This window comes from Bos javanicus, chromosome 20, assembly GCF_032452875.1.
Source record: "Bos javanicus breed banteng chromosome 20, ARS-OSU_banteng_1.0, whole genome shotgun sequence".
Classification (NCBI taxonomy): Eukaryota; Metazoa; Chordata; class Mammalia; order Artiodactyla; family Bovidae; genus Bos; species Bos javanicus.
The window spans coordinates 36,856,529-36,881,380 of record NC_083887.1 but is presented as its reverse complement, the minus strand read 5'-3'; the positions used below and the strand labels follow the sequence as shown (position 1 = coordinate 36,881,380).

Here is a 24,852-nt window from a genome sequence, read left to right as displayed (position 1 = left end):
GAAAATATCTACACATGTGTTCAAGGAGGCTTGCAGAAGAACACTTATATCATTATTTGTGAAACATGCAATAAAAACCTAGAAGTCCATCAAGAAAAGAGCTGTTAAATAAATCATGTACATTCATTTTATGGACAATCATGCACCAATCACAAAGCGTAATATCTATCTATCTACCAGATACTGACAAGGAAAGACTTTCAAGACAAAATTAAATTAAAAAAGCCAATTATGGGGAATTCCCAGGGCAGTAGTTAGAACTCGGGCACTTTCACTGCTGGGGTTGGTTTCAGTCCCTGACTGGGGAACTAAGATCCTGCAAACCATGTGACTTGGCAAAAAAACAACAAAGAAAAAAAGAAAAATGTCAATTAGGAAACAAAACATAAGCAATAATCCAAGTAAAAACATACACAGAAGTACACTATATGTTTATATATGAGTATACACACACACAAATACATATGCATAGATATTTAAAAACATATTTTTAGGTATTCAAACGGAAAAGGCAATGCCAACCCACTCCAGTACTCAAAGATGTTATATATCATGTTCTACAAAAACATATAAAGAATTAATAATGGCTGTTACCTTTGGGGAGAGGACTGGGTTTTATAGGTATAGTGTAGCCATGAAGGACTACAACTTAAACTGTATGTTTGACCACTTTCCATAAGAATATATTAATGTACTTATATAATTAGAAAATAAAGACAAAAGCTTACCAATCCATACCCCATCAAGAGGGAGGAAAAAAAAATGTTTATAAATGCCAGACTTACTTGATATGCTACTTCATATAAACAGCCATCCTTTCCAGCCAAGAAAATTCTGCCATTATCGGTGGAAGTTATTGTTAAAAGGTAAGTATTATCAGTAGGAAGAGAATATAAGGGATCTGGAAGCAACTGCATTCCACCACACATACTGTCATTGAGAACTCCTGAACCTAAAAGGAAGAATATAGGAATCACTTTACTAACTCTTTAAAAGTTTAACACAATCAGTGTATTGTCTTCAGAATTGATGTTCTTACTGAATTCATATGCTAAAAAATTTCAAAAATGTATGTAAAATGTACATTTTAAAATTACTATAGTCTGCTATAAACAATTTTATAATTCATATTAAAATAGAATTTTCAGTATGTATGTATAACATATAAAAAATATATAGCATATATATAGAAAACATAGTAAAACATCAAACAAAAAAACTAAACCAAAGTATTAAATTTTGCAAAAAAAAAAGCCTAGGGATATGGCAGTAATAATCATTATTTTTTTTAATCTCTTACCCTCCCAATATTCATTCATTGGAGTCTCCGAAATTCAATATTATCTTACCTAAAATGTTACTAGAATGCAAGAAACCACTGAATGTTTTTGCAATAAATTAATTGATAGCATCTTACTTTAAGGGAAAGAATAATGTATATTTCTGTGTTCCATATGTTAAAATGGCCACTTAAATTAAAAAAAAAAAAAAAAAAGACATTGAAGGCATTATTGAAAAATTACTAGTGGCAACTATTTCTCTTCTATTACCCTTGTTTTACATTGGACATTTTAGAAAGGTGCATTAACACGGCAAATAATCCAAAATAATTCTTCTGTGGAGTTACTAATCTGAAAGATATTATATCTATAGGAAAGTAGTATTTTCCTAAGAGCAAAGAGCTCAGAAAGTTAACTTACTGAAAAAAATTAATTTTCAATTATAATATTAAATTGGGCAACATATTTTTATTTAAAAAAACACAACATGTGAGTTGCTATACCTGTTTGCAAATTAGTATAGCTGAGTCCAAGAATCACTATATCCACAGGGGTTGCCAAAACCAGGAGGTGTCGTACGTGAGGTTGGAAGATGCCTAAGATAAAGTAAACATGAGTTAGGGACTATTTTCTGGAAAATACCCAACATTTAAGTATTAACAGAATATGGTCACTTTTAACATGAGCAAAGAATTGGACACAACTCAGTGACAAAATAACACAATAGATTAACTGGTATATGAAAAGTGTCAACCTAATTTAATGTTGATGTTAAAACATTACTGCGTTCATTTAAATAAGCAAATAGAAGTTAAAAAAAAAACTTGAAACAAACACTATAGTATTTAATGATATTTAAATGAGGGTTACATTATAAAACAGTTTAGGTTTATTAAAATTAAACTTCACTTCTATATTCATGTTCATAATCCTATTCACAAAACCCAAATGGTAGAAACAACTCAAGTTACTGTCAATTGATAAATGGGTAAACAAAATGTAGTATGTAATATATAGTGGAATATTACTAGGCCTTAAAAAGGAGATTCTGACATATGCTCCAATAGTCATGAACCTTGAGGACATCATACTAAGTGAAACAAGCCAGTCACAAAAAGATAATACTACATAATTCCACCCATATGAAGTTCATGGAATAGTCAAACTCACAGACACAGAAATGAGTTTATAGATGAAATAAGTTTCAGGATCACAGCCAGATAAATTCACAGATTCAGAGAAGGCAGTAAACCAAGTACAAAATATTAAAATGTTAATTCATGCTAAACTACTGTTTAAATTTTAAATTTTAAAAGTCTGGAGTGGTATGAAATGGTACATGTACTCCATACTATAATATCCAGAAATTAGTGTGTCACGGATAAGAATAAAAGCAAATGTATCTTATGATAATGGACATCTCTTTGTATGTATTCATTTGGGTGTTAAATGTCAGAAAACATAACAAAGCTTCTACCATCACTTGGTTTTACTTTCACTGATGAATACCAAGGGGGACAAAGGTCACAATTTTGTGTTTCAAGATTCACATCAATAAAGCTGAAGGACAGACATTTTACTAAATGACTTCAAAATATACCCAATATTTCAGAATTTGACTTAAAGGAGCTTGACATTTATGAAAATTTATCAAAGATAACACCTTTATTGTCCTATCAAAGACCTCCCATTTCAATTTTGTACTGAAAATTACTTTTGAGGAGAACAAAGTTTAACTATTTAAGATGGACAATTAGTATTTATGATGATAGCGGGCAGGAACAGCTATTGACTTTCATATGAACAAGCTTTTCAATGAAGAAACAAAATACAGAAACATACAGCACAGTAAAGGCTGCTATAAAATTCTATGTAAGGGAAATATATGTCCAATGCAATCACATAAAAACAGTGCATAAAACTGCACGTTTATATTTATGTGAATTAGTATAATTTCAAAATGGCTATATTTCAAATGACTACACTTCAAAAATTCCTACTAAGGTCTTGTAAACAAGTGAATCTCATCTATTATTTCCTTCTATAGGGAGATGTATTTTAAAGAGATGTATATTAAATTTAAATCAATCAATTCTGCTTGTCAGTAACCATGATTAAACACCTAGCATACTGAAGATGAAATCTGTTTTAGGTTAAACAATGCTTGTGAATTCTCTTAGGATTTATTCTGTACTCTGTTCTCATGTCCATGGGCTACCGGGACTAAGAAAACACACAGACTAAAAATGGTTTTTACATTATATTCAGGAATTATTGGAAAATGTATAATGCAAGAAACTTCAGGTAAATCAAGAAAGACTAATAAAAAGCAAGATAAAATTCAAGAATTTAACAATTTTGAAGGCAGACTCACTTATACTATAGTGAGTAAACTGTTAAATATTCCTAATCACTTTTTATATTTCTAATTAAAATTCAGAACAAAACTTCAACAGGAAATTTAGTACCTAAAATATGATCTCCAACAGTCCTAAAATATTTGGAATCCAAGGATATACAAACACAATTTCATCTTTCTATTTTTACTTCTTACCAGGTTTTGGTTTCACAAGCCCCACAGCAAGAATAGTCTCACTAAGCCCATCAAAATAGGCAAGGTCTCCTCTGTCGATATTAGAAGGAAAACATGTTATACATACAGAAAAGCTTTTATCTTATACTACTCTTTAAAACTGTAGAATATATACATACACAAAAAAGACTATAGAACCAGCAAACAGAACTGTTTCAGTTTCAAGAGCGAGGCACAAGGTCTGCTTAAAGCTACACATAAACCATGAAAAGGGGGAATGCTGGTTTCCACTCCAAATATCCTCCCCAGGTTTGCAAGTCTCCAGTGACAGCAATCCACTGCTGTGGCAGGTCCAAGAAGACCCTCTCAGAAGAATACACAGTAAGGCTGAACCAGACTTTCCACATGGGCAGGGACTACGCTTATCTTATTCAATACTGTTCAAGCACTCAATGGCCTCTGATCCATGATAAGCTCAATGTAGCTGTTAAATGGGTATGTTAGATGCCAACAGAAATATAAAAATTTTCATTAACATGGAAACCCTCTTTAACTAAATTATTCTCACATCTATATATTTCGTAATTCTTTTTTTTTAGGTTTTCTTGAAGAGATCAATGCCTAAATTAAAAGGTTCTATTCTTTAGTGCAAAAATGAATACATATGTGTAATACAGCAAACTGGGGCAACGTGCATGATACATGAAGAATAATCACAATATTATATCACTGCTATTATGACATATACCATTTCAACAATAAAAATAGCTAGGAAAAGTTTAAAGAAGAAAAAAAAAAAAACCCCAGCCAACAAAATTGGTTAACTTTCAAGTTCTCAAGTAGTATCAGTTTTGATTCAATGACACTGTATGTGTGTTTCTAACAAGTACATTAATTACTTAGGAGCAAGAGTAACAACTATATATACAGAACTTTCTCTAGTTATCTCGCCCCTCACCTAAAGATAATGTGATGGAGAAACGGAAGACAAAAATTTTTTCCAAATAGCCAAGAGTAAAACCATCAGATCAGGGCTTTCCTGGTGGCTCAGTGGTAAAGAATCCATCAGCCAATGCAGGAGACACATGGAGCAACAAAGCCCAAGCGCCACAATGATTGAGCCTGTGCTCTGAGCCTGGGAGTGGCAACTACTGCAGCCCGCATGCACCAGAGCCCCTGCTCTGCAACAAGAGGAGCCACTGCAATGAGAAGCCCGCATACCGTAACTAAATAAGGCCCTGTTCCTCGCAACTAAAGAAAAGGCCCTTGAAGCAATAGACCCAGCACAGCCAAAAAAAAATGCAGCAGATCAATAAACTTTAAGCAAGAATGCTTTGGGCCTTCACTCAGACCCTTTTATATACATTTAATTTACACAAGGTCAAGCCCACAGAATAACAACACACTGCTACGATAAACTAACAACCTGCCACTCCACATAGATATGCAGGGAAAACAGGTCTTTCAAAATGTCAAATCAAAAAAAAAAAAAAAGGAAGTCATACTATCTCTCAAAGAATCACTGATAGACTCTCTTTACTACAGGGTATGTTTGGGAAACAGACTCCTACTCAGAGTGGTACCCGGATCCCCAGCATCACCTGGGAGTTTGCTACATGCAGCTCCCTAGGTCTTCCTCAGAATGACCATAACATAATCCACATTTTAACCCCATCCCCAGGGAGTATGTATACTGAGAAGCACTGACTTGGATGAAAGATAAGCCAGGCAGCTTCTAATGAGTAGACTACTTGTTACAAGAAAGATCATTTAAATCTAATCATGCTAAAGCAAACCAGCCATAAATACATACCCATCTTCGTAGTTCCACATGAATATGTCACTGTCGATGGTGAGCCAAGCTCTACTGATGGGAGGGAACACGCCCATCATGCAGTTACACTGCATGTCTGAGGTGGTATGGATGTAAGGCAGAATGATTTCAACCCCTCTTCCTTAAACTTGTTTCAAAAGATTTTTTTTTAAATCATATAAAACCACATAATTAAAAAACCATGACCTATTCATTCTTCAGTAGAAAGAGCAAATGAAACATCTTTATTTCCAAAGAGTTTAATGAAAGCCATAGTGTATGACCAAAACACTTACAATTTATTGTTTCTAAATAGGCTACCTGACCATTTAAAACATACACAAAATAACAAATGTAATGTTTTTGCCATTACTAACTTAAAAAAAAAATCTTGATTCTGAGTAATACTGAGCTGACATTTAAAACTGTTTTACTGGACCAGTTTTTCCAACTGTATGAGAGAGTGATAAAAAACAAAAACCACTTGGTAAGCTAAAGTCATAGCTAGGTGATAATCTATATATAATCCTCATAGAAACTGAAAAATAGACCAAGATTTATGTAATTATATGACAATTAAACAACTGTGAAAACAAAATCATTTTCTAATTAAAGGAAATATTTCTTGTATTAACAGAGGATTAAAGAATATTAAAAAACTATGCAAGAGAAGAGTGAAAGATAAGATGTATTATATATTTAGTAACACTATTTTACAAAGTCTCAAAGAGACAATGAAAATTAAAGGGAAAATATCAATTAGATTTTACTCTATTATTTATTACTTATTTATTTATATTGATTTTTTAATTTATTTTTACATTTTCCAAAGTTTTCCATTTCTTTTCTATGTCACATTATATTGAAGCATGAAACCCTTTCACCCTCAATAGATTAACATAGTTTTGAAAGTCTTAAATTTTTCATATAGGATCTTGATGTCTTAATCATGAGAGTTACAGATTGATTTTTATAAAAGCTTCCTAGCAAATACCTCTATAGTCCTTTTATAGGGTATACCACACTTTAAGAAAAGCAAATAAAATCTTACTTTTAGAAGATAAGAAATCTCCTCTAACTTCTCAGTCTATGAAGAGGGCATTAGTACTTCAGTTTCTTATACCCTTAGGTGTAGATTTTTATTGTAATCCTTGGAAATGCAATCACTAATAAACTAAGACACCTGTAAGTGTGAAAACACACCAAAAACTTTTTGGGGGGTATTTTCAGAAGGAAATACCTAGAATTTTTTGCTTAAATATTTTCAGAGCCACTTCCCAGTTTTAAATGTTAAAATAGGGGGGGGAAAAAAAAACCATTGGCCTTTGAACTGAAAAAGCATGGTAGGAAAAACTTCCTTTCCCCACCCTACTTAATAGGAAAGTATCACCTTACCATACGTCATTCAAAAATGCAGAATTAATTGTAAACAATTCACTCTCCTCAATGTCCCTGAACAATTAAAATATGACTCAATTTTCAACATTCAATTTTATTATGAAATTTTCTAGGCACATGGCAAACTACCCATGTACTTAAAAGTATTTTAAATAAAATCCTTACATGAACTTGTACACAAAACACTAGACACAAAACAAATACTGTAATAATGAGAACACTAAGTTTTAAATATTTTAAATAGTTAACACAAAGGAACAGGATACGTCCAAACTGTTCAACAAGTTCAGGTGGGAGAGGAACTCTTCGGATGGAACTGATGTCTGGAAGGTTGGGTACTGACAGCAAGCCAGGTCCTTGCAGGGGATAATCCATATCTGACATGCCAGAAACAGTGGGATTATCTACAAAAAATAAAATGAGAAACAAAGCATTTATTTAAAATAACCATGTCCTGGGCATCAAATGGGCAAGCAGAAGTACTGCAGGCTACAAAAATAAACTTGTGTGCCTGGTGGTTCTAAAGGCATATAGAGAAAAAAGAAGTTCTGATCTGACACAAAGGAGGCCTGAGGAATTCTAGTGTTGAGATGGGGTGCAATTCCTGGTTTCAACACTGAAAAGGCTTTAACAAAGACTTGTCTCCGCAAGAAAAGAAATGGTTAGTTCAATAATTTATAGTGTTTTTCTATTATTTTACTAATCTGAAATGGGAAAAAAATCATAAAACTGCTTTAGAGATAAAAACAACTGTGGACAAACAAAATACTGACTGAGGAAAAAACAGCATTTCCTTTCCCACTTAAAAACAACCCATGCCTTTTCCCATCACACATTCCCCCATCCCCTCATGCGTGCATGCTCAGCTGCATCTGACTCTGTAACCCCATAGACTGTAACGTGCCAGGATCCTCTGTCCATGGGATTCTCCCTGCAAGAATACTGGAGTGGGTTGTCATGCCTTCCTCCAGGGGATCTTCCCAACCAAGAAATCGAACCCAAGTCTCCTGTCATTGCAGGTGGATTTTTTATCCACTGAGCCACCTGGGAAGCCCCACCCCCTTCACCAATACAGGCACACTTCAGAAATGTTGTGGGTTTGGTTCCAGACCACTGCAATAAAATGAACATCCCCAGAAGGCGAGTCTCATAAATTTTTTTTGATTTTCCAGTGCATGTAAGTTATGTTTACACTATACTGAAGCTGAAGCATGCGACAGTATTGTTAAAAAAAAAAAAAATGTATACACCATAACTTAAAAATACTCTATTACTAAAAAATGCTAACCATCATCTGATTAAGGCAGAGTTGTCACAAACCAATTGTAAAAACACAAAAACAAAAATCCGGTATCTGCAAAGTGTAATAAAACAAACAGCAATAAAATGAGGTATGTCTGTAATACCACAAAAGCAGTATTTTATTGGGGAGGGTGGAGAGGAATCAGACTACTCTATAAAGTGTTCTCAACTGGCAACTTTTCTCTTCCGCTAAAGCCTAGACACTAAGGGCAAGAATGGGATGGTCTAGTCCCTCCTAGTCCTGAACAAGGTGTTTTAGATCTAACTAATCATCTATTTTCTGCCTCTCTAAAGTACAAAGATGTTGGGGGAAAATGACATACAAAACAATTTTATGAAAAATTTAAAAAGTTATACAACTAGAGAACAAATTCAGTCAATCCCTATGTATTGAGTATCCAGCTTCAAAAATTACCAGTAATGTGCCGTCTCATGTTTTATATATATCAGTCCTATCCACTTCTTCCCTAACGTATTTTTTGAAGCAAATTGCAGACATTCTATTTAATATTAAAATATAATTTTTGGAGACACTTCACTATTTTTTAATTTAAAAAGTTTTTTTTTTTTTGAACACCAAAAACATTTTGTAATTGGGGTGTAGCCAATTAACAAGGTTGTGATAGCTTCAGGTGAACAGTGAAGGGACTCAGCTATACATTTCCTGTAGAACACTGTGCTTGTTAAATGGCAGTGGGAAAACAATGGAATCACGAAAGCCTACAGAAAGAAAGTGATATTTAATGGAGCCTGGAAGAACAGCTTATTAGGCAAAGAAGAACATTCTAGAAATGATGACGAATACATGAAAAATCAAAGAGGGGGGTCTCTTGTTATAGTAAACGTGTTAAATTCAGTGTAACTGGAACAAGGATGTAAAGAATAGGATGGAAGAAGGAAAAGATTTGGTTAGCGAGGCAGCTGTATGTAAAGGTGGACAGGTTGAACTGGGGTGAGATATGAAGAGAAGACAGAAGATATGGACTGTTTTCAGTTTGCTTTCAGAAATAAGGAGGTCAAAGGGAGTGGTGCTGTTCAAAATGAGAGCTGCTAACAGGTCACTCAGTTCTTACAAGACAAGCCCACGGGTGAGTAGCTGTCAGGAATAAATACTCCTTGCTTTGTTCCTGTCTTTTCTCTGATTTTAAGTCAATGAATTTTATTAAACTGCAGGAGCTGTCTTTTAGGTTTACATTGCAAATACTGTCGTCGTTTAGTTGCTAAGCCAGGTCTGTCTCCTTTGTTGACCCCATTGACTGTAGCCTGCCAGGCTCCTCTGTCCATGGGATTTCTCAAGCAAGAGCACTGTAGCCGGTGGCTATTTCCTTCTCCAGAGGATCTGCCCAATCCAGAGATCAAACCCTCATCTCCTGCACTGGCAGGTGGATTCTTCACCACTGAGCCACCTGGGAATCATCCTGCTTAAAATATCTTGGTTCATGCTTGCCAAAACCTTGTGCTTTTCTTATTTACTCTCCTCAACTTTTCTCCAATTTCCACCTCACACAGGGGTCACTTCTTTTCTAGCAACTTGTGTGATTCTATGTGCTATGAGGAGCCTGACCTTAATTTAAAACCATTAAACAGAATATTGTACTGACACCTGTCTTTTGTTGGCACAAAATCTGCCCTACCCTCCCTGTTAACCCATCATCATTTGTTTCCCTGTTCCCTTCCTTCATTCCGCTTGTAGTTCTTTTTCATACCCTTCAGCATTTCATATTACAGTAACGCTACACATAACAAGGCATATCTTTCAGCGAACATAGTAAATTTCCAAATTAACTTCGTTTACTCTTCGGTTTTACTCCGATAGTAACACGAGATATTAACAAAGATGAAACTTGGATCAGGTGATCCTCCTCATCCAGTCTTAGCGATAAACACCTGGAGGTAGTGAGAAGCTCATTAAGGTTAAAATATTTGCCTCTGTCTGCCTCAAATGGGGGCTTGCTCCTCATTCCCAGCCTCTCAATTGCCTGTGATGAAGGGTGAGAGAAGGAAAAAATAGAAAATGGGCTCTTTTCCCCTTTAGGGCTTCTCTTGTGGCTCAGACGGTACTGAGTCTGTCTGCAATGAGGGAGACCCAGGTTTGAGTCCTGGGTTGGGAAGATCCCCTGGAGAAGGGAATGGCAACCCACACGAGCGCCCTAAATTCTCAGGATGTCTTCGTCCATTCACCCTGGGGATGAGACCTATTTATGGAGTCAGATGAGAGTCCTTTGGGTTGAGAAACAGTCACCAACTGGGCAACGATCACTCACTTGGAGCAGACACCATGAGCAGCTCGGAAAGGTCCGGGTACATGCGGTCTTCTTGCAACTGACGGTCGATGAGCCGCCCCGCATTTTCCAAAGCTTCCTGCAGGGCTGCGGCCGACGTGGAGGCCGGCATCGCCGACCCCAGCAAAGAAGACGGCATATCCAAAATCGAAGACAACAGCGAACGGAGAAAGTCAAAAAGCAAGGAGAAATAAGACAAAACCCAAGACGCTAGCTCAAGCCCAAAGCTTAGAGCGCGCGCGCCAAAGGAGCGCCCCGGCGCCACTGCATGACGCACTTCCGGTTCATTGGGTGGGGAATTTGAAGCTTGCATCTAATTTGGCAGCTGGGAAGGGGAACTTGAGGGGGTGGACGTTAGGGGTGGAGCTAAGTGAGAGGGAGGTGGCTGTTTGGGGAGGGGTGGGGAAGTCGGTGTTGTCTTGGAGGAAGGGAGAGACGGAGGTGGAAGGGAAAAGGGGTGGGGCCAAGGGAAGGGGAGGGACGGGACGGGGGTCTGTAGGGGTGGAGAGGAAGGAGGGGTGGAGGGGCCGGGTGAGTGGGAGCCGGTTACTGCGGGTACTGCGCAGACTTGCTCGTGTTCTGGTGGGTTCAGCGCGCGCTTGGATCCGGGTGCCTCGAGCTTCGGGTAGCGGAAACCCGCAACAGCACCTATTTGAGTGTCGTGTCAATTTGTTTGGTGCTCCAAGTAACTTCGGACTTCCCTGGTGGCTCAGACGATAAAAGCGTCTGCCTATAATGCGGGTTCGATCCCTGGGTTGGGAAGATTCCCCTGGAGAAGGAAATGGCAACCCACTCCACTACTCTTGCCTGGAAAATCCCGTGGACGGAGGAGCCTGGTAGGCTACAGTCCATGGGGTCGCAAAGAGTCTGCAAAGAGCGACTGCACTACCAAATAACTTCTGAGAGTGTATAGGAATTGGTAACAGAAAAAGTTGACACATAAACCAAAATATCGGTGTAAATCAGGCTTTCTAGTTCCGTGTCGCCACCAGTTGATTTTGTGGTACGTTTAGGAGAAGGCAATGGCACCCCACTCCAGTACTCTTGCCTGGAAAATCCCACGGACGGAGGAGCCTGGTAGGCTGTAGTCCATGGGGTCGCTAAGAGTCGGACCTGACTGAGCGACTTCACTTTCACTTTTCACTTTCATGCATTGGAGAAGGAAATGGCAACCCACTCGAGTGTTTTTGCCTGGAGAATCCCAGGGACGGGGGAGCCTGGTGGGCTGCCGTCTATGGGGTCGCACAGAGTCGGACACGACTGAAGCGACTTAGCAGCAGCAGCACAGTGAAAATTTATGTTTACGAAATCTTAACTGGGTGCAGAGATCTGATGCCTTGTTTTATTTCTCATTGCAGAGGGGAAGCAGATAATTCTAATTCACTGTTTCATCCCCAGCGCATAGTAGAAGGACTGGTATAGAATAGGCCACCCAACATGCTTTCCTAGTAGCTCAGATGGTAAAGCATCCGGCTGCAATGCAGGAGACCTGGGTTCGATCCCCGGATTGCTGGGGAAGGAAATGGCAACCCACTCCATTATTATTGCTTGGAGAATCCAACGCACAGAGGAGCCTGACTGGCTACAGTAAATGGGGTCGCAAAGAGTCTGACACGATGGGGCGAGTAACACATACACCCAACATGTCATCTACAGTTGTGGGATTCTTAATTTGCATCAGGCATACCTGTGCTGGGAATATCAAACTGAAACAATGTTCGTGTTCTGATGGAAACTCTCCTGTCCTCATGCAAGGACACAGAGGCAAAAAGCCTGAGTGTATCACTTTGTTTTCTATAGAATATGTAGTAACTGAAGTAGAAGGGTAGAAAAGGAAAAATAAACCCATCTGAATACAGAATGCCAAAGAATAGCAAGGAGAGAGAAAAAAGCCCTCGTAACTGAACTATGCCAAGAAATGGAGGAAAACAATAGAATGGGAAAGACTAGAGATGTCTTCAAGAAAATTACAGATAGCAAGGGAACATTTCATACAAAGATGGGCACAATGAAGGACAGAACCTGTATGGACCTAACAGAAGCAGAAGATATTAAGAAGAGGTGGCAAGAATACACAAAAGAACTATATTAAAAAGGTCTTACTGATCCAGATAACCACAGTGGTGTAATCACTCACCTAGAGTCAGACATCCTGGAATGTGAAGTCAAGTGGGCCTTAGGAAGCATCACTATGAACAAAGCTTGTGGAGCTGATGGAATGCCAGCGGAGCTATTTCAAATCCTAAAAGATGATGCTGTAAAAGTGCTGCACTCAATATGCCAGCAAATTTGGAAAACTCAGCAGTGGCCACAGGACTGGAAAAATGTCAGTTTTCATTCCAATCCCAAAGAATGTTCAAAGTACTGCATAGTTGCACTCATTTCCCACGCTAGCAAAGTAATGCTCAAAATCCTTCAAGCATTGGAGAAGGAAATGGCAACCCACTCCAGTGGCTTCCGTCTATGGGGTCGCACAGAGTCGGACATGACTGAAGCGACTTAGCAGCAGCAGAAGCAGGCTTCAACAGTATGTGAACTGAGAACCTCTAGATGTAAAAGCTGGATTTAGAAAAGGCAGAGGAACCAGAGATCAAACTGCCAACATCCAGTTGGATCATAGAAAAAACAAGGGAATTCCAGAAAAACACTTCTGCTGCATTGACTACACTAAAGCCTTTGACTGTGTGGATCACAAAGTGATGGGATTACCAGCCCACCTTACCTGCCTCCTGAGAAACCTGTTTGCAGGTCGAGAAGCAACAGTTAGAACTGAACATGGAACAATGGACTGGTTCCAAATTGGGAAGGAGTGTGTCAAAGCTATATATTGTCACCCTGCTTATTTAACTTCTGTGCAGAGTCAGTTGAGTTCAGTCGCTCAGTCATGTCCGACTCTTTGCGACCCCATGACTTGCAGCACGCCAGGCCTCCCTGTCCATCACCAACTCCCAGAGTTCACTCAGACTCCCGTCCATCGAGTCAGTGATGCCATCCAGCCATCTCATCCTCTGTCGTCCCCTTCTCCTCCTGCCCCCAATCCCTCCCAGCATCAGAGTCTTTTCCAATGAGTCAACTCTTCACATGAGGTGGCCAAAGTACTGGAGTTTCAGCTTTAGCATCATTTCTTCCAAAGAAATCCCAGGGCTGATCTCCTTCAGAATGGACTGGTTGGATCTCCTTGCAGTCCAAGGGACTCTCTAGAATCTTCTCCAACACCACAGTTCAAAAGCATCAATTCGTCGGCGCTCAGCTTTATTCACAGTCCAACTCTCACATCCACACATGACCACTGGAAAAAAACATAGCCTTCACTAGATGGACCTTTGTTGGCAAAGTACTGTCTCTGCTTTTCAATATGCTATCTAGGTTGGTCATAACTTTCCTTCCAAGGAGTAAGCGTCTTTTAATTTCATGGCTGCAGTCACCATCTGCAGTGATTTTGGAGCCCCCAAAAATAAAGTCTGCCACTGTTTCCACTGTTTCCCCATCTATTTCCCATGAAGTGATGGGACCTGATGCCATGATCTTCATTTTCTGAATATTGAGCTTTAAGCCAACTTTTTCACTCTCCTCTTTCACTTTCATCAAGAGGCTTTTTAGTTCCTCTTCACTTTCTGCCATAAGGGTGGTGTCACCTGAGGCATATCTGAGGTTATTGATATTTCTCCCGGAAATCTTGATTCCAGCTTGTGCTTCTTCTAGCCCAGCGTTTCTCATGATATACTCTGCATATAAGTTAAATAAGCAAGGTGACAGTATACAGCCTTGATGTACTCCTTTTCCTATTTGGAACCAGTCTGTTGTTCCATGTCCAGTTCTAACTGTTGCTTCCTGACCTGCATATAGGTTTCTCAAGAGGCAGGTCAGTACATCATGCCAAATGTTGTGGGCTGAACGAAGCAAAAGCTGGAATCAAGATTGCTGGGAGAAGTATCAATAACCTCAGATATGCAGATGACACTATTCTTATGGCAGAAAGTGAAGAGGAACTAAACAGCCTCTTGATCAAGGTGCAAGAGGAGAGAGAAAAAACTGACTTAAAACTCAACATTCAATAAAACTAAGATCATGGCATCTGGTCCCATCACTTCATGGCAAATAGATGGGGAAACGATGGAAACATTGTTTCTTTATTTTCTTTATTCTTTATTTTCTTGGGCTCCAAAGTAGTTTTGGAAGGTGACTGCAACCAGGAAATTAAAATGCTTGATCCTTGGAAAAAAGCTATGACAAACCTAGACAGCATATTAAAAACAACTTTGCCAGCTAAGGTCCGTCTAGTCAAAGCTATGGTTTTTCCAGTAGTCATGGAAGCATGTGAGAGTTGGACCATAAAGAAAGCTGAGTGCTGAAACTGATGCTTTTGAACAGTGTTACTGGGTCTTTCCCAGTAAGTCAGCTTTTTGCATCAGGTGGCCAAATTATTGGAGCTCAACTTCAGCATCAGTCTTTCCAATGAATATTCAGGGTTGATTTCCTTTAGGATTGACTGGTTTGATCTCCTTGCAGTCCAAGTGACTTTCTAGAGTCTTTTCCAACACTGCAGTTTGAAAGCATCAATACTTTGGCGCTCACCGTTCCTGGTCCAACTCGCACATCCATACATGACTACTGGAAAAACCATAACTTTGACTAGACGGACCTTTGTCAGCAAAGTGATGTCTCTGCTTTTCAATATGATGTCTAAGTTCGTCATAGCTTTTCTTCCAAGGAGCAAGTGTCTTTTAATTTCCTGGTTGCAGTTATGGGAAAGATTGAGAGCAGGAGGAAAAGGGGGCAACAGAGGATGAGATGGTTGGATAGCTAAATGGACACGAGTTTGAGCAAACTCCAGGAGATGGTAAAGGACAGGGAAGCCTGGAGTCCTGCAGTTCATAGGCTTGCAAAGAGTCGGACAAGACTTAGCGACTGAACAACAAAGGGATTTATTTCTCATTGGCAAAAATGTGTAGATTGTAATTGTTCTTATTTTGATTATAAAGATGTGTTAGAGCCTAGTTATAATGATTTCAAATTCATGGTCCCAAATCACAGTTATATTTGCACCAACTCAATAAGCATTCATCCTGCATGCCACACTAAAGACTGCACATGCCACAACTAGAAGACCCAGGGCAGCCAAATAAATAAAAATTAGAAATTTAAAAGTAACTTACTTAAAAGAATAATGTCTAATCCTTGTTACTGTAAAGAACACATTTTATAAAAAAAAAAAAAAGAACACATTTTATGAAAAATTGTCAGTTTGTAAAACTAAGCCATTAATGAAAAGAATGGCATTATTTTACATTTTTGCAGATCCCTTAAGTTCAGTTCAGTTCAGTCGCTCAGTAGTGTCCGACTTTTGCGACCCCATGAATCGCAGCAAGCCAGGCCTCCCTGTCCATCACCAACTCCTGGAGTTCACGCAGACTCACGTCCATCGAGTCAGTGATGCCACCCAGCCATCTCATCCTCTGTCGTCCCCTTCTCCTCTTGCCCCCAATCCCTCCCAGCATCAGAGTCTTTTCCAATAAGTCAACTCTTTGTATGAGGTGGCCAAAGTACTGGAGTTTCAGCTTTAGCATCATTCCTTCCAAAGAAATCCCAGGGCTGATCTCCTTCAGAATGGACTGGTTGGATCTCCTTGCAGTCCAAGGGACTCTCAAGAGTCTTCTCCAACACCACAGTTCAAAAGCATCAATTCGTTGGCGCTCAGCTTTATTCACAGTCCAACTCTCACATCCATACGTGACCACTGGAAAAACCATAGCCTTGGGTAGACGGACCTTTGTTGGCAAAGTAATGTCTTTGCTTTTCAATATGCTATCTAGGTTGGCTAAATGTTTGGCTAAATAAGAGATAGCTAGATTTTCATATGTACCGTTGTTATATGTTGTTTAGTGGAAGTATATGGAGAAAAGGGGGTCTCACACAGTTACACAGTTGAAGAAGGGAGTATTTTAACATTTATAGACACTTGTGAATAGTCTTCTCTGACAGCATACCAAAACTTTCTTAAAGGTTAGTTGTGATGTGAAATTTGAAGCCATTCTGGTGGCTCAGAGGTTAAAGCGTCTGCCTAGGATGCGGGAGACCCGGGTTCGAGATCCCTGGGTCCGGAAGATCCAGCGGAGAAGGAAATGGCAACCCCTTCTAGTACTCTTGCCTGGAGAATCCCACGGATGGAGGAGACTGGTAGGCTACAGTCCATGGGGTCACAAAGAGTCGGACACGACTTAACTTTCACTTTAGAATTCTGAGGATTAAGTGTCACTTGGTAGGTAAATGCATTTTAGGAAGTAAAAAGAGTTCATAGAAACCCCAGATAATCCCTTTATAACGGGTTTAATTGGACACCCGGCTCTGTGGCGCCTATACCTCGCCAGCCCGCTAGGGCGGCGCAGCCCAGGGAGGCCTGTGTCCCTCCGCCCAAGGCGCCTCTCTTGGCCTTGGCGGCGACGCTGACGCTTGAAGGCTTACTTCCTGCCCGGTTTGCCGGGTCTTCGGCAGCTGTTTTGTGCTGCGGTTGTTGCTGGATTCTTGGAGGGTGGCCGAGCATGGAGCGCCCGGGGCCCAGCGATGGTGGGTTCAGTGAGGCTAGCACCTGTAGGATGGGCCGGGCAGGGCGGGCGGCGCTGGTTTCGCCCTCTGACAAGGCCTTTTCCCTTTTCTCTTTCTCAAATGACAGGCTCAGACGCCTCGGGACCAGACCCGCAGCTGGCGGTCACCATGGGCTTCACGGGGTTCGGTGAGTGACTGCCCTAGACACGGTCTCCTTTTGCAGAGGTTTTAAGAGTCGCAGGTTGGGAGAGACATCCGAGCTGTCCCTTGTGTTCCGACGTTCCGCTGTGCCTAGTCCTCTTTATTAATACTTTTAGCTCTAGTGTGGGTATCTTGCAATTTTCAAGTCACACTCTTCCCCCATCTGTTTTCTAACTCCTCTCTGTCTCCTGAGACCAGCCCAGGTGACACTTTTTACGGGACGGTTAGTGAAAAAAAAGATTGCTGCCTGACCCACGAGGTGGAAGGTGTTGGTTAATGGAGAGAGTTGTTTCTCTGCGTCCTGAGGATAAGAGCCAACCACTGATTTTGGTCTGTAATAAGATGGCCCTTTTGGCATCAAGTGGGCTATTAAGTGATGTTATAATAGTTAAATCTCTTATTTTGTTGAAGTATTGGTGGTTTGGTCGCAAAGTCCTGTCTGGCTCTTGTGACACCATGGGCTGTAGGCCACCAGCCTCCTCTGTTCATGGGATTCTCCAGACAAGAATACTGGAGTGGGTTGCCATTTCCTTTTCCAGGGGATCTTCCCAACCCAGGGATGGAACCCAGGTCTCCTGCATTGCAGGCAGATTCTTTACCAATTGAGCTAAGGGGAAATATAGTTGATTTATAATGTCATGTTAATTTCAGGTGTACAGCGCAGTGATTCATTTACACACACACATACATATTAATACATTCTTTTCCCTTATAAGGTATTGAAAACTGTTGAATATAGTTCCCTGTGCTATACAGTGGGTCTTTGTAGGTTAGTCTTCTTTCCTACTCCGAAGTCTTCACTTTGGAGTCTCTTGTTTGTTCGTTCATACATTCATTTATTTGGTTAATGTCTTGAACGACATATTTATTATCTCCTAGGAGGTCATGTCTACAAAAGTGCTGTATGCTTCTGTAGTATTCAGTTCAGTGCAGTCAGTCGTGTCCGACTCTTTTTGACCCCATGGACTGCAGCATGCCAGGCCTCCATGTCCATCACCAACTCCTGGAGTTTACTCAAACTCACGTCCATTGAGTTGGTGATGCCATCCAGCCATCTTATTCTGTCATCACCTTTTCCTCCTGCCTTCAATCTTTCCCAGCATCAGGGTCTTTTCAAATGAGTAAGTTTTCACATCAGGTGGCCAAAGTATTGGAGTTTCAGCTTCAGCATCAGTCCTTCCAGTGAATATTCAGGACTGGTTTCCTTTAGAATGGACTGGTTGGATCTCCTTGCAGTCCAAGGGACTCTCAAGAGTCTTTTCCAACCCCACAGTTCAGAAGCATCAATTCTTTGGCGCTCAGCTTACATGACTATTGGAAAAACCATGGCTTTGACTGGATGGGCCTTTGTTGGCAAAGTAAGGTCTCTGCTTTTTAATACGATGTCTAGGTTTGTCATAACTTTTCTTCCAAGGTGTAAGTGTCTTTTAATATCATGGCTGCAATCACCATCTGCAGTGATTTTGGAGCCCCCCCCCAAAATAAAGTCTGTCACTGTTTCTACTGTTCCACCATCTGTTTGTCATGAAGTAATGGGACCAGATGCCATGATCTTAGTTTTCTGAATGTTGAATTTTAAGCCAACTTTTTCACTTTGATTAGGAGGCTCTTTAGTTCTTTGATTTCTTCCATCAGGGTTATGTCATCTGCATATCTGAGGTTACTGGTATTTCTCCCAGCAATCTTGATTCCAGCTTGTGCTTCATCCAGTCCAGCATTTCTCATGATGTACTCTGCATATAAGTTAAATAAGCAGGGTAACAACATACAGTCTTGATGTACTCCTTTCCCTATTTGGAACCAGTCTGTTGTTCCATATCCAGTTCTAACTGTTGCTTCCTAACCTGCATACAGATTTCTCAAGAGGCAGATCAGGTGGTCTGGTATTCCCATCTCTTGAAGAATTTGCCATAGTTTGGTGTGGTCCACATAGTCAAAGGCTTTGGCATAGTCAATAAAGCAGAAATAGATGTTTTTCTGGAACTCTTGGTTTTTCAATGATCCAGCGGATGTTGGTAATTTGATTTCTGGTTCGTCTGCCTTTTCTAAAACCAGCTTGAACATCTGGAAGTTCTCGGTTCACATACTGTTGAAGCCTGGCTTGGAGAATTTTAAGCATAACTTTACTAGCATGTGAGATGAGTGCAATTGTGCGGTAGTTTGAACATTCTTTGGCATTGCCTTTCTTTGGGATTGGAATGAAAACTGACCTTTTCCAGTCCTGTGGCCACTGCTGAGTTTTCTAAATTTGCTGACACATTGAGTGGAACACTTTCACAGCATCATCTTTTAGGATTTGAAATAGCTCAGCTGGAATTCCATCATCTCCACTGTTGCTGCTGCTGCTGCTCAGTCGATTCAGTCATGTCCAACTCTGTGCGACCCCATAGACGGAAGCCCACCAGGCTCCCCTGTCCCTGGGATTCTCTAGGCAAGAACACTGGAGTGGGTTGCTATTTCCTTCTCCAATGCATCAAAGTGAAAAGTGAAAGGGAAGTTGCTCAGTCGGGTCCGACTGTTAGGGACCCCATGGACTACAGCCCACCAGGCTCCTCCATCCATGGGATTTTCCAGGTAACAGTACTGGAGTGGGGTGCCATTGCCTTCTCCATCACCTCCACTAGCTTTGTTCATAGTGATGCTTCCTAAGGCCCACTTGAGTTCTCATTCCAGGATGTCTGGCTCTAAGTGAGTGATCTTACCACTGTGATTATCTGGGTTGTGATGATGCTTTTTGTATAGTTTTTCTGTGTATTTTTGCCACCTCTTCTTAATATCTTCTGCTTCTGTTAGGTCCATACCATTTCTGTCCTTTATTGTGCCCATCTCTGCATGAAATGTAGTATTATGTACTTATTTTTGTACACAGTATTATGTTACTTATTTTTTGTTGCATTTCCTTTTAATAGCTTTCTCCCTAATATAAATAACCCAATAAATGAGAAGGAAGAAAGTAAAATCATTCATAATTTCATGAGCTAAAAATCAAGGCATAAAAATTTGTTTGCTTTCCAGTTTTTTTCTGTTGTGTATTAATAACATTAAGATCATATGTATGTATGTACAATTTTATTCTTAATTATATGGAATTTGTTTAATTCTTAATATTTTGAGGATTTTTCCATTTTATAAAAATGCTCTTCCAAAGCATGTCTTCTGATGGGTTGAATAGTAGATAGAAGTGCTATAATGTGTAACATTTTAAGGTTTCTCTCACATAGTTCTTTTCTTTTATCAGTAATACTGAAATAAACATTTTTATAAATAATTCTTTTATCTCCTTTTGTAAAAGGAGTTTTATGTGTACTTCCATAGGGTAGATTTCTACAGGAGGGACTACTTTGATAAAATATATAGATATTAAAAAGTAACAAAAAATTGAGTATATAGCTTTTAAAACTTCTTGGTATTTGTTGTCATAATGCTCTTCAGAAAGGTGGTTTCAGTTTATATCAATCAGTAGTGTATAAGAAACGGAGAAGGCAATGGCACCTGCCTCCAGTATTCTTGCCTGGAAAATCCCATGGACGGAGGAGCCTGGTAGGCTGCAGTCCATGGGGTCGCACAGAGTCGGACACGACTGAAGCGACTTAGCAGCAGCAGCAGTGTGTAAGGAAAGCATTTTTACCACATTCTAACTAACACAGAATAGGTATTAGTACTGAGAAAAAAAAAAAAAACTAGTCAAATCAAATAGAACATTGCTTCCAAGCAGATCCAGGTCATCAGAATGTCAGTTCCTGGTGGTTTTAGGATTGAGACCCCTGTTTGCTTACTGGCTTTCAAGTGGGAGTTTCTTACCTCTTTCTGATACCTGCATTGCTTGTCTTCTTGCCCCTTTCATCTTCAAATGCACTGTGATCCATCTCAAGTCTCTCTGACTTCTGCCATATCTATTCTGCATCTATTCTACATTTTCTTGTAAGACCTTCTATGATTAGACTGGGCTTGCCAGGATAATCTCTCAGTCTTTGAGTCTATAACCTTAATTAATGTACATAGTCCCTGTAAATGTAATGTATTCACAGGTTTCAGGAATTACGATATGAACATTCTCTATTCTGCCTAGTACCCCATGTTGAAGTTTCAAAGAGTGGAGTCTAGATAAATTACAGGAGGATGAGAAAGTTGGCTGGTTAATGTTATTTAGTGATGAGATTGTAATTAAATTTCCCTGGGGAGTTGGGACTTCCCTGGTGATCCAGTGGCTAAGACTCTGAGCTCCCAATACAGGGGGCCTGGGTTGCATCCCGGGTCAGGGCACTAGATCCTGCATGTTGCAAATAAACATCCAGAGTGCCACAGCTTAGATCCAGTGCAGCCAAATAAATAATAAATATTTAAAAAAAAATTCCCTGGGCAGTAAACGTTTTCTTCATTGATATTTTATGGTTATTTGGTAGCTGTGCTATAAATTAGATAGACTTTAAGTGGTTATTAATACATCAGTATGTAAGTATTGAACATTGGCCAACTTAGTTCAAGAAACTCACAGTCTGCTACTTACTCCTGTTTTAGGAAAAAAAGCTCGCACATTTGATTTGGAAGCAATGTTTGAACAAACTCGAAGAACAGCAGTGGAAAGAAGTCGGAAAACACTGGGTAAGAAGTTCAGTTACTTGCTTTCTTATTTATGTAGATACCATATCCAATTTACACAAGTGTGTTACCAGTTGTAAAATTATAAGACTGAAAAAAAAATTCAGAATTGTTAAAAGTTCACATGTGCTGGTTCCTTTGGAAGCAGTTTTTTTTTTTTTTTAGTCTCATTTTTTAAATATGATAAAAGTTGTATGTAAGTAGGGTAAGAGGGTCTGAGTTCTAAAACCTGTCAGAAGTGTGAGCTATGAACCAACAAGGATTCAAAATTAATTTATAAGAATCAGAATAGGGACTTCCTTGGTGGCCCAGTGGTGGGGAATCCACCTTGCAATGCAAGGGCTGCAGGTTCAGTCCCTGGTCTGGGAAGATTGCACATGTTTCAGGGCAGTTAAACCCTTGAGCCACAACTAAGACCTAATGCAGCCAAATAAATAAATAAATATTAAAAAAAAAGAATCAGAATAGTGGTTTCTTTTCTTCTTCACCCTCTATCTGATTCTCATTTCGTTTTTTCTTTCCTGCTTACAGTGGAACCAGTATTTGGAAGGCTGAGCGAGAGGTGGCTCTCAGAGTTGTGTACACCACTGATCGTTGACCCAGACAGTATAGAAAATTGAGCCATCCAGTGAATGGGGCTGGCGCTGTTGAATCCCTGCATTCATGAGTCGTATCAGACATTTAATGAAGGCCTTAACTTCCAGACTGTCTCGTTTGATGCCAGGTGGTTGGCAGTTCTAGCTACTACCTCAGGATCTTTGGAGCTGACTGTCTCCTCTACTGCTTTCTTTAGATCTGATTCAGATCATTCTTCTACTAGAGAAGGGATAGATGTAAACTGATAGAGCAGAAGGCACTCGGAACCAGAGACAGGACTCCTGGAAGAATTTAAGTGAATGTTGCTCCAGTACTTATCATTGTTTTAAAATGATAAATTATATAGCAGTAATATTTCACATTTGAGAAATGAGCATGATTTTTGGAATTTGGAAGAATAATAGTTTTTGATTTGTGTGTGTGTGTGTTTGTGGTAAAAAGACAGCTATCTACATATAATGTGTATTGTTTAAAAAAGCTTCAACTATTACCTGAAGTTTCAATTACACACGAAGTATAAGAATGAACTCCCATATTCCTATCACACAGATTTAACTATTGTATGGCCAGTGTTATTTCCATTTACTTCTCCTTTCAGATTGCTTTGACAAAAATCCTGGATACATTACTTCACCCATAAATATTTTTGTACGTCTTTAAGTGATAAGGATTTTGAAAAATCTTAACTAAAATCCTATTACTACACCTAAAAATATTAAATAATTTAGTATCATCAAACAACATGTAGAGACATGCTCTCTGTAGCATATGTACAAATGTATTTCGCACTTCATCATTGAATGTTTCAGTGAACCTTTGTACTGTTCCATTTAGCTCTCCAGTGTGTGATACCAAATGCTTTGAATAGTGATTGTCTTATTTCCCTACCTAAGTTTTATAGTCCGCATTATCATGCCTCAAAAGATAGGTTCTCAGTGTTTATTTATGCAGATTGAATTGAATTTAAAACTGCAATATTGTCTTTAAAAAAATAAATCCTGCATCTTTGGAGAATGTGTGTGTGTTTCTTCTGGCCATGCTGAGTGGCATGCAGGATGTTCGTTTCCTGACCAGGAATTGAATCCTTCATCACTGCATTGGGAGCTCGGAGTCTTAACCACTGGACCACCAGGGAAGCCCCTGGAGAATTTTTTTAAATGGCATGATGATTGTAAAGAGTTTGAAATTTGAAGTTGGAGGACCCAGCTTTAAGGGTTAGACCCACATTCTACTAGATGAATAACATCGGATGGATCTTCAAATTTCAGATCCTTAATTTCCCCATCTGTTTGTTGACAATGATAAGGTCTCCTTTATTTATTATAAGCTACCTTGAGGTTTCTTGAAGGGATTAAGATGTTGGGCATGGTACTTTTTAAACAGTAATGTTGTAAATGTCACTTTTAATTCCTATCATTTTTTTAGTAAAATATGCATTCGTGTAGCACTTAGGTGGAATTCAAATATTAGAGTTCTAAAATTTTGAAAAATTATCTCAGGGCCTTGTTTTCCTATTGTTATTTGTGGATGAATTAAATGGGTTGAACTTTCTTGACTTCATGTTACATTCTTGGGCTTAGACTCCTGTTTCTACCCTTGCATCTAAATATAAGAAGCCAAAGTTTGCCTTTTCTTAAAAGTTAACAAATTCTGATATGGGCCTTAATGATAGGTATTGGAGTCTTCTTGAACTTTGACATCAGACTTGAGGAAAATAAGAACTTTTGGTCCCTTTTAATGGCAGATTTAACTGTGTATGCAGATGTGAAGTTTTGGTTTTTAAGTGCTCTAATGGAAAGGATGAATTATACTATAAAGCCTGAGTAAAATACGTGTTACCAAAAATGTTAGAAAATAGCGTGACAAATTGTTTTTGAAGTATTTTTTATGTTTATGAAAGCTGTTAGTAGGTTTTGGACATGTGAAAGACATAGACTTTTAGAACTAATATACTGTGAGGACATAGATGGGGAAGAAAATGTCTTTTATTCAAATGCGTATTTTGAGTGTGGCCATGGTTTCAATGGATTATGAACCTTCTGTTACCTGACTGGAAAAAAGTTCCTTGAGGAGATATTGAGATAGGATTTTAAGATGATTTCAATGGATGATTTAATTATCTTGGAAAGAATAATTGTCCCAGAGGTTTTAGAAATTAGAAAAGCTTAAAATTTTTTTTTAACTTGAAATTGTCTTCCTACTTAGCTAAATCCTACCTTATCCTTTAAAGCCTCACCTCATATTTTACCTTTTCTAGGTATTCAAAACTCTCCTGGATGTAATTGTTCCCTACATTTTTTAAAT

At 39.2% G+C, this 24,852-nt stretch overlaps 2 protein-coding genes across 4 annotated transcripts in view; one reads left to right on the top strand and one right to left on the bottom strand.

Moving 5' to 3' along the window:
* NUP155 (nucleoporin 155) overlaps positions 1-11,169 on the bottom strand; it is a 53,422-nt gene extending 42,253 nt beyond the window's left edge. The window contains exons 1-6 of one of the 3 annotated variants that reach the window (XM_061393695.1): positions 10,591-11,169; positions 7,291-7,428; positions 5,627-5,723; positions 3,835-3,905; positions 1,784-1,876; positions 786-952 (exon numbers count right to left, since the gene is read on the bottom strand). In XM_061393695.1, coding sequence (XP_061249679.1) covers positions 786-952; positions 1,784-1,876; positions 3,835-3,905; positions 5,627-5,723; positions 7,291-7,428; positions 10,591-10,921 — 897 coding nt within the window. In that variant the 5' untranslated portion in view covers positions 10,922-11,169. The remainder of the gene's footprint in view (positions 1-785; positions 953-1,783; positions 1,877-3,834; positions 3,906-5,626; positions 5,724-7,290; positions 7,429-10,590) is intronic. The other 2 variants (XM_061393694.1, XM_061393693.1) reach the window with 2 other exon arrangements.
* A 5,889-nt stretch (positions 11,170-17,058) lies between these two features.
* Positions 17,059-24,852, top strand: part of WDR70 (WD repeat domain 70) — a 277,914-nt gene continuing 270,120 nt past the window's right edge. The window contains exons 1-3 of the mRNA XM_061393692.1: positions 17,059-17,172; positions 17,279-17,338; positions 21,871-21,954. Of these exons, the coding sequence (XP_061249676.1) occupies positions 17,148-17,172; positions 17,279-17,338; positions 21,871-21,954 (169 nt within the window). The 5' untranslated portion in view covers positions 17,059-17,147. The remainder of the gene's footprint in view (positions 17,173-17,278; positions 17,339-21,870; positions 21,955-24,852) is intronic.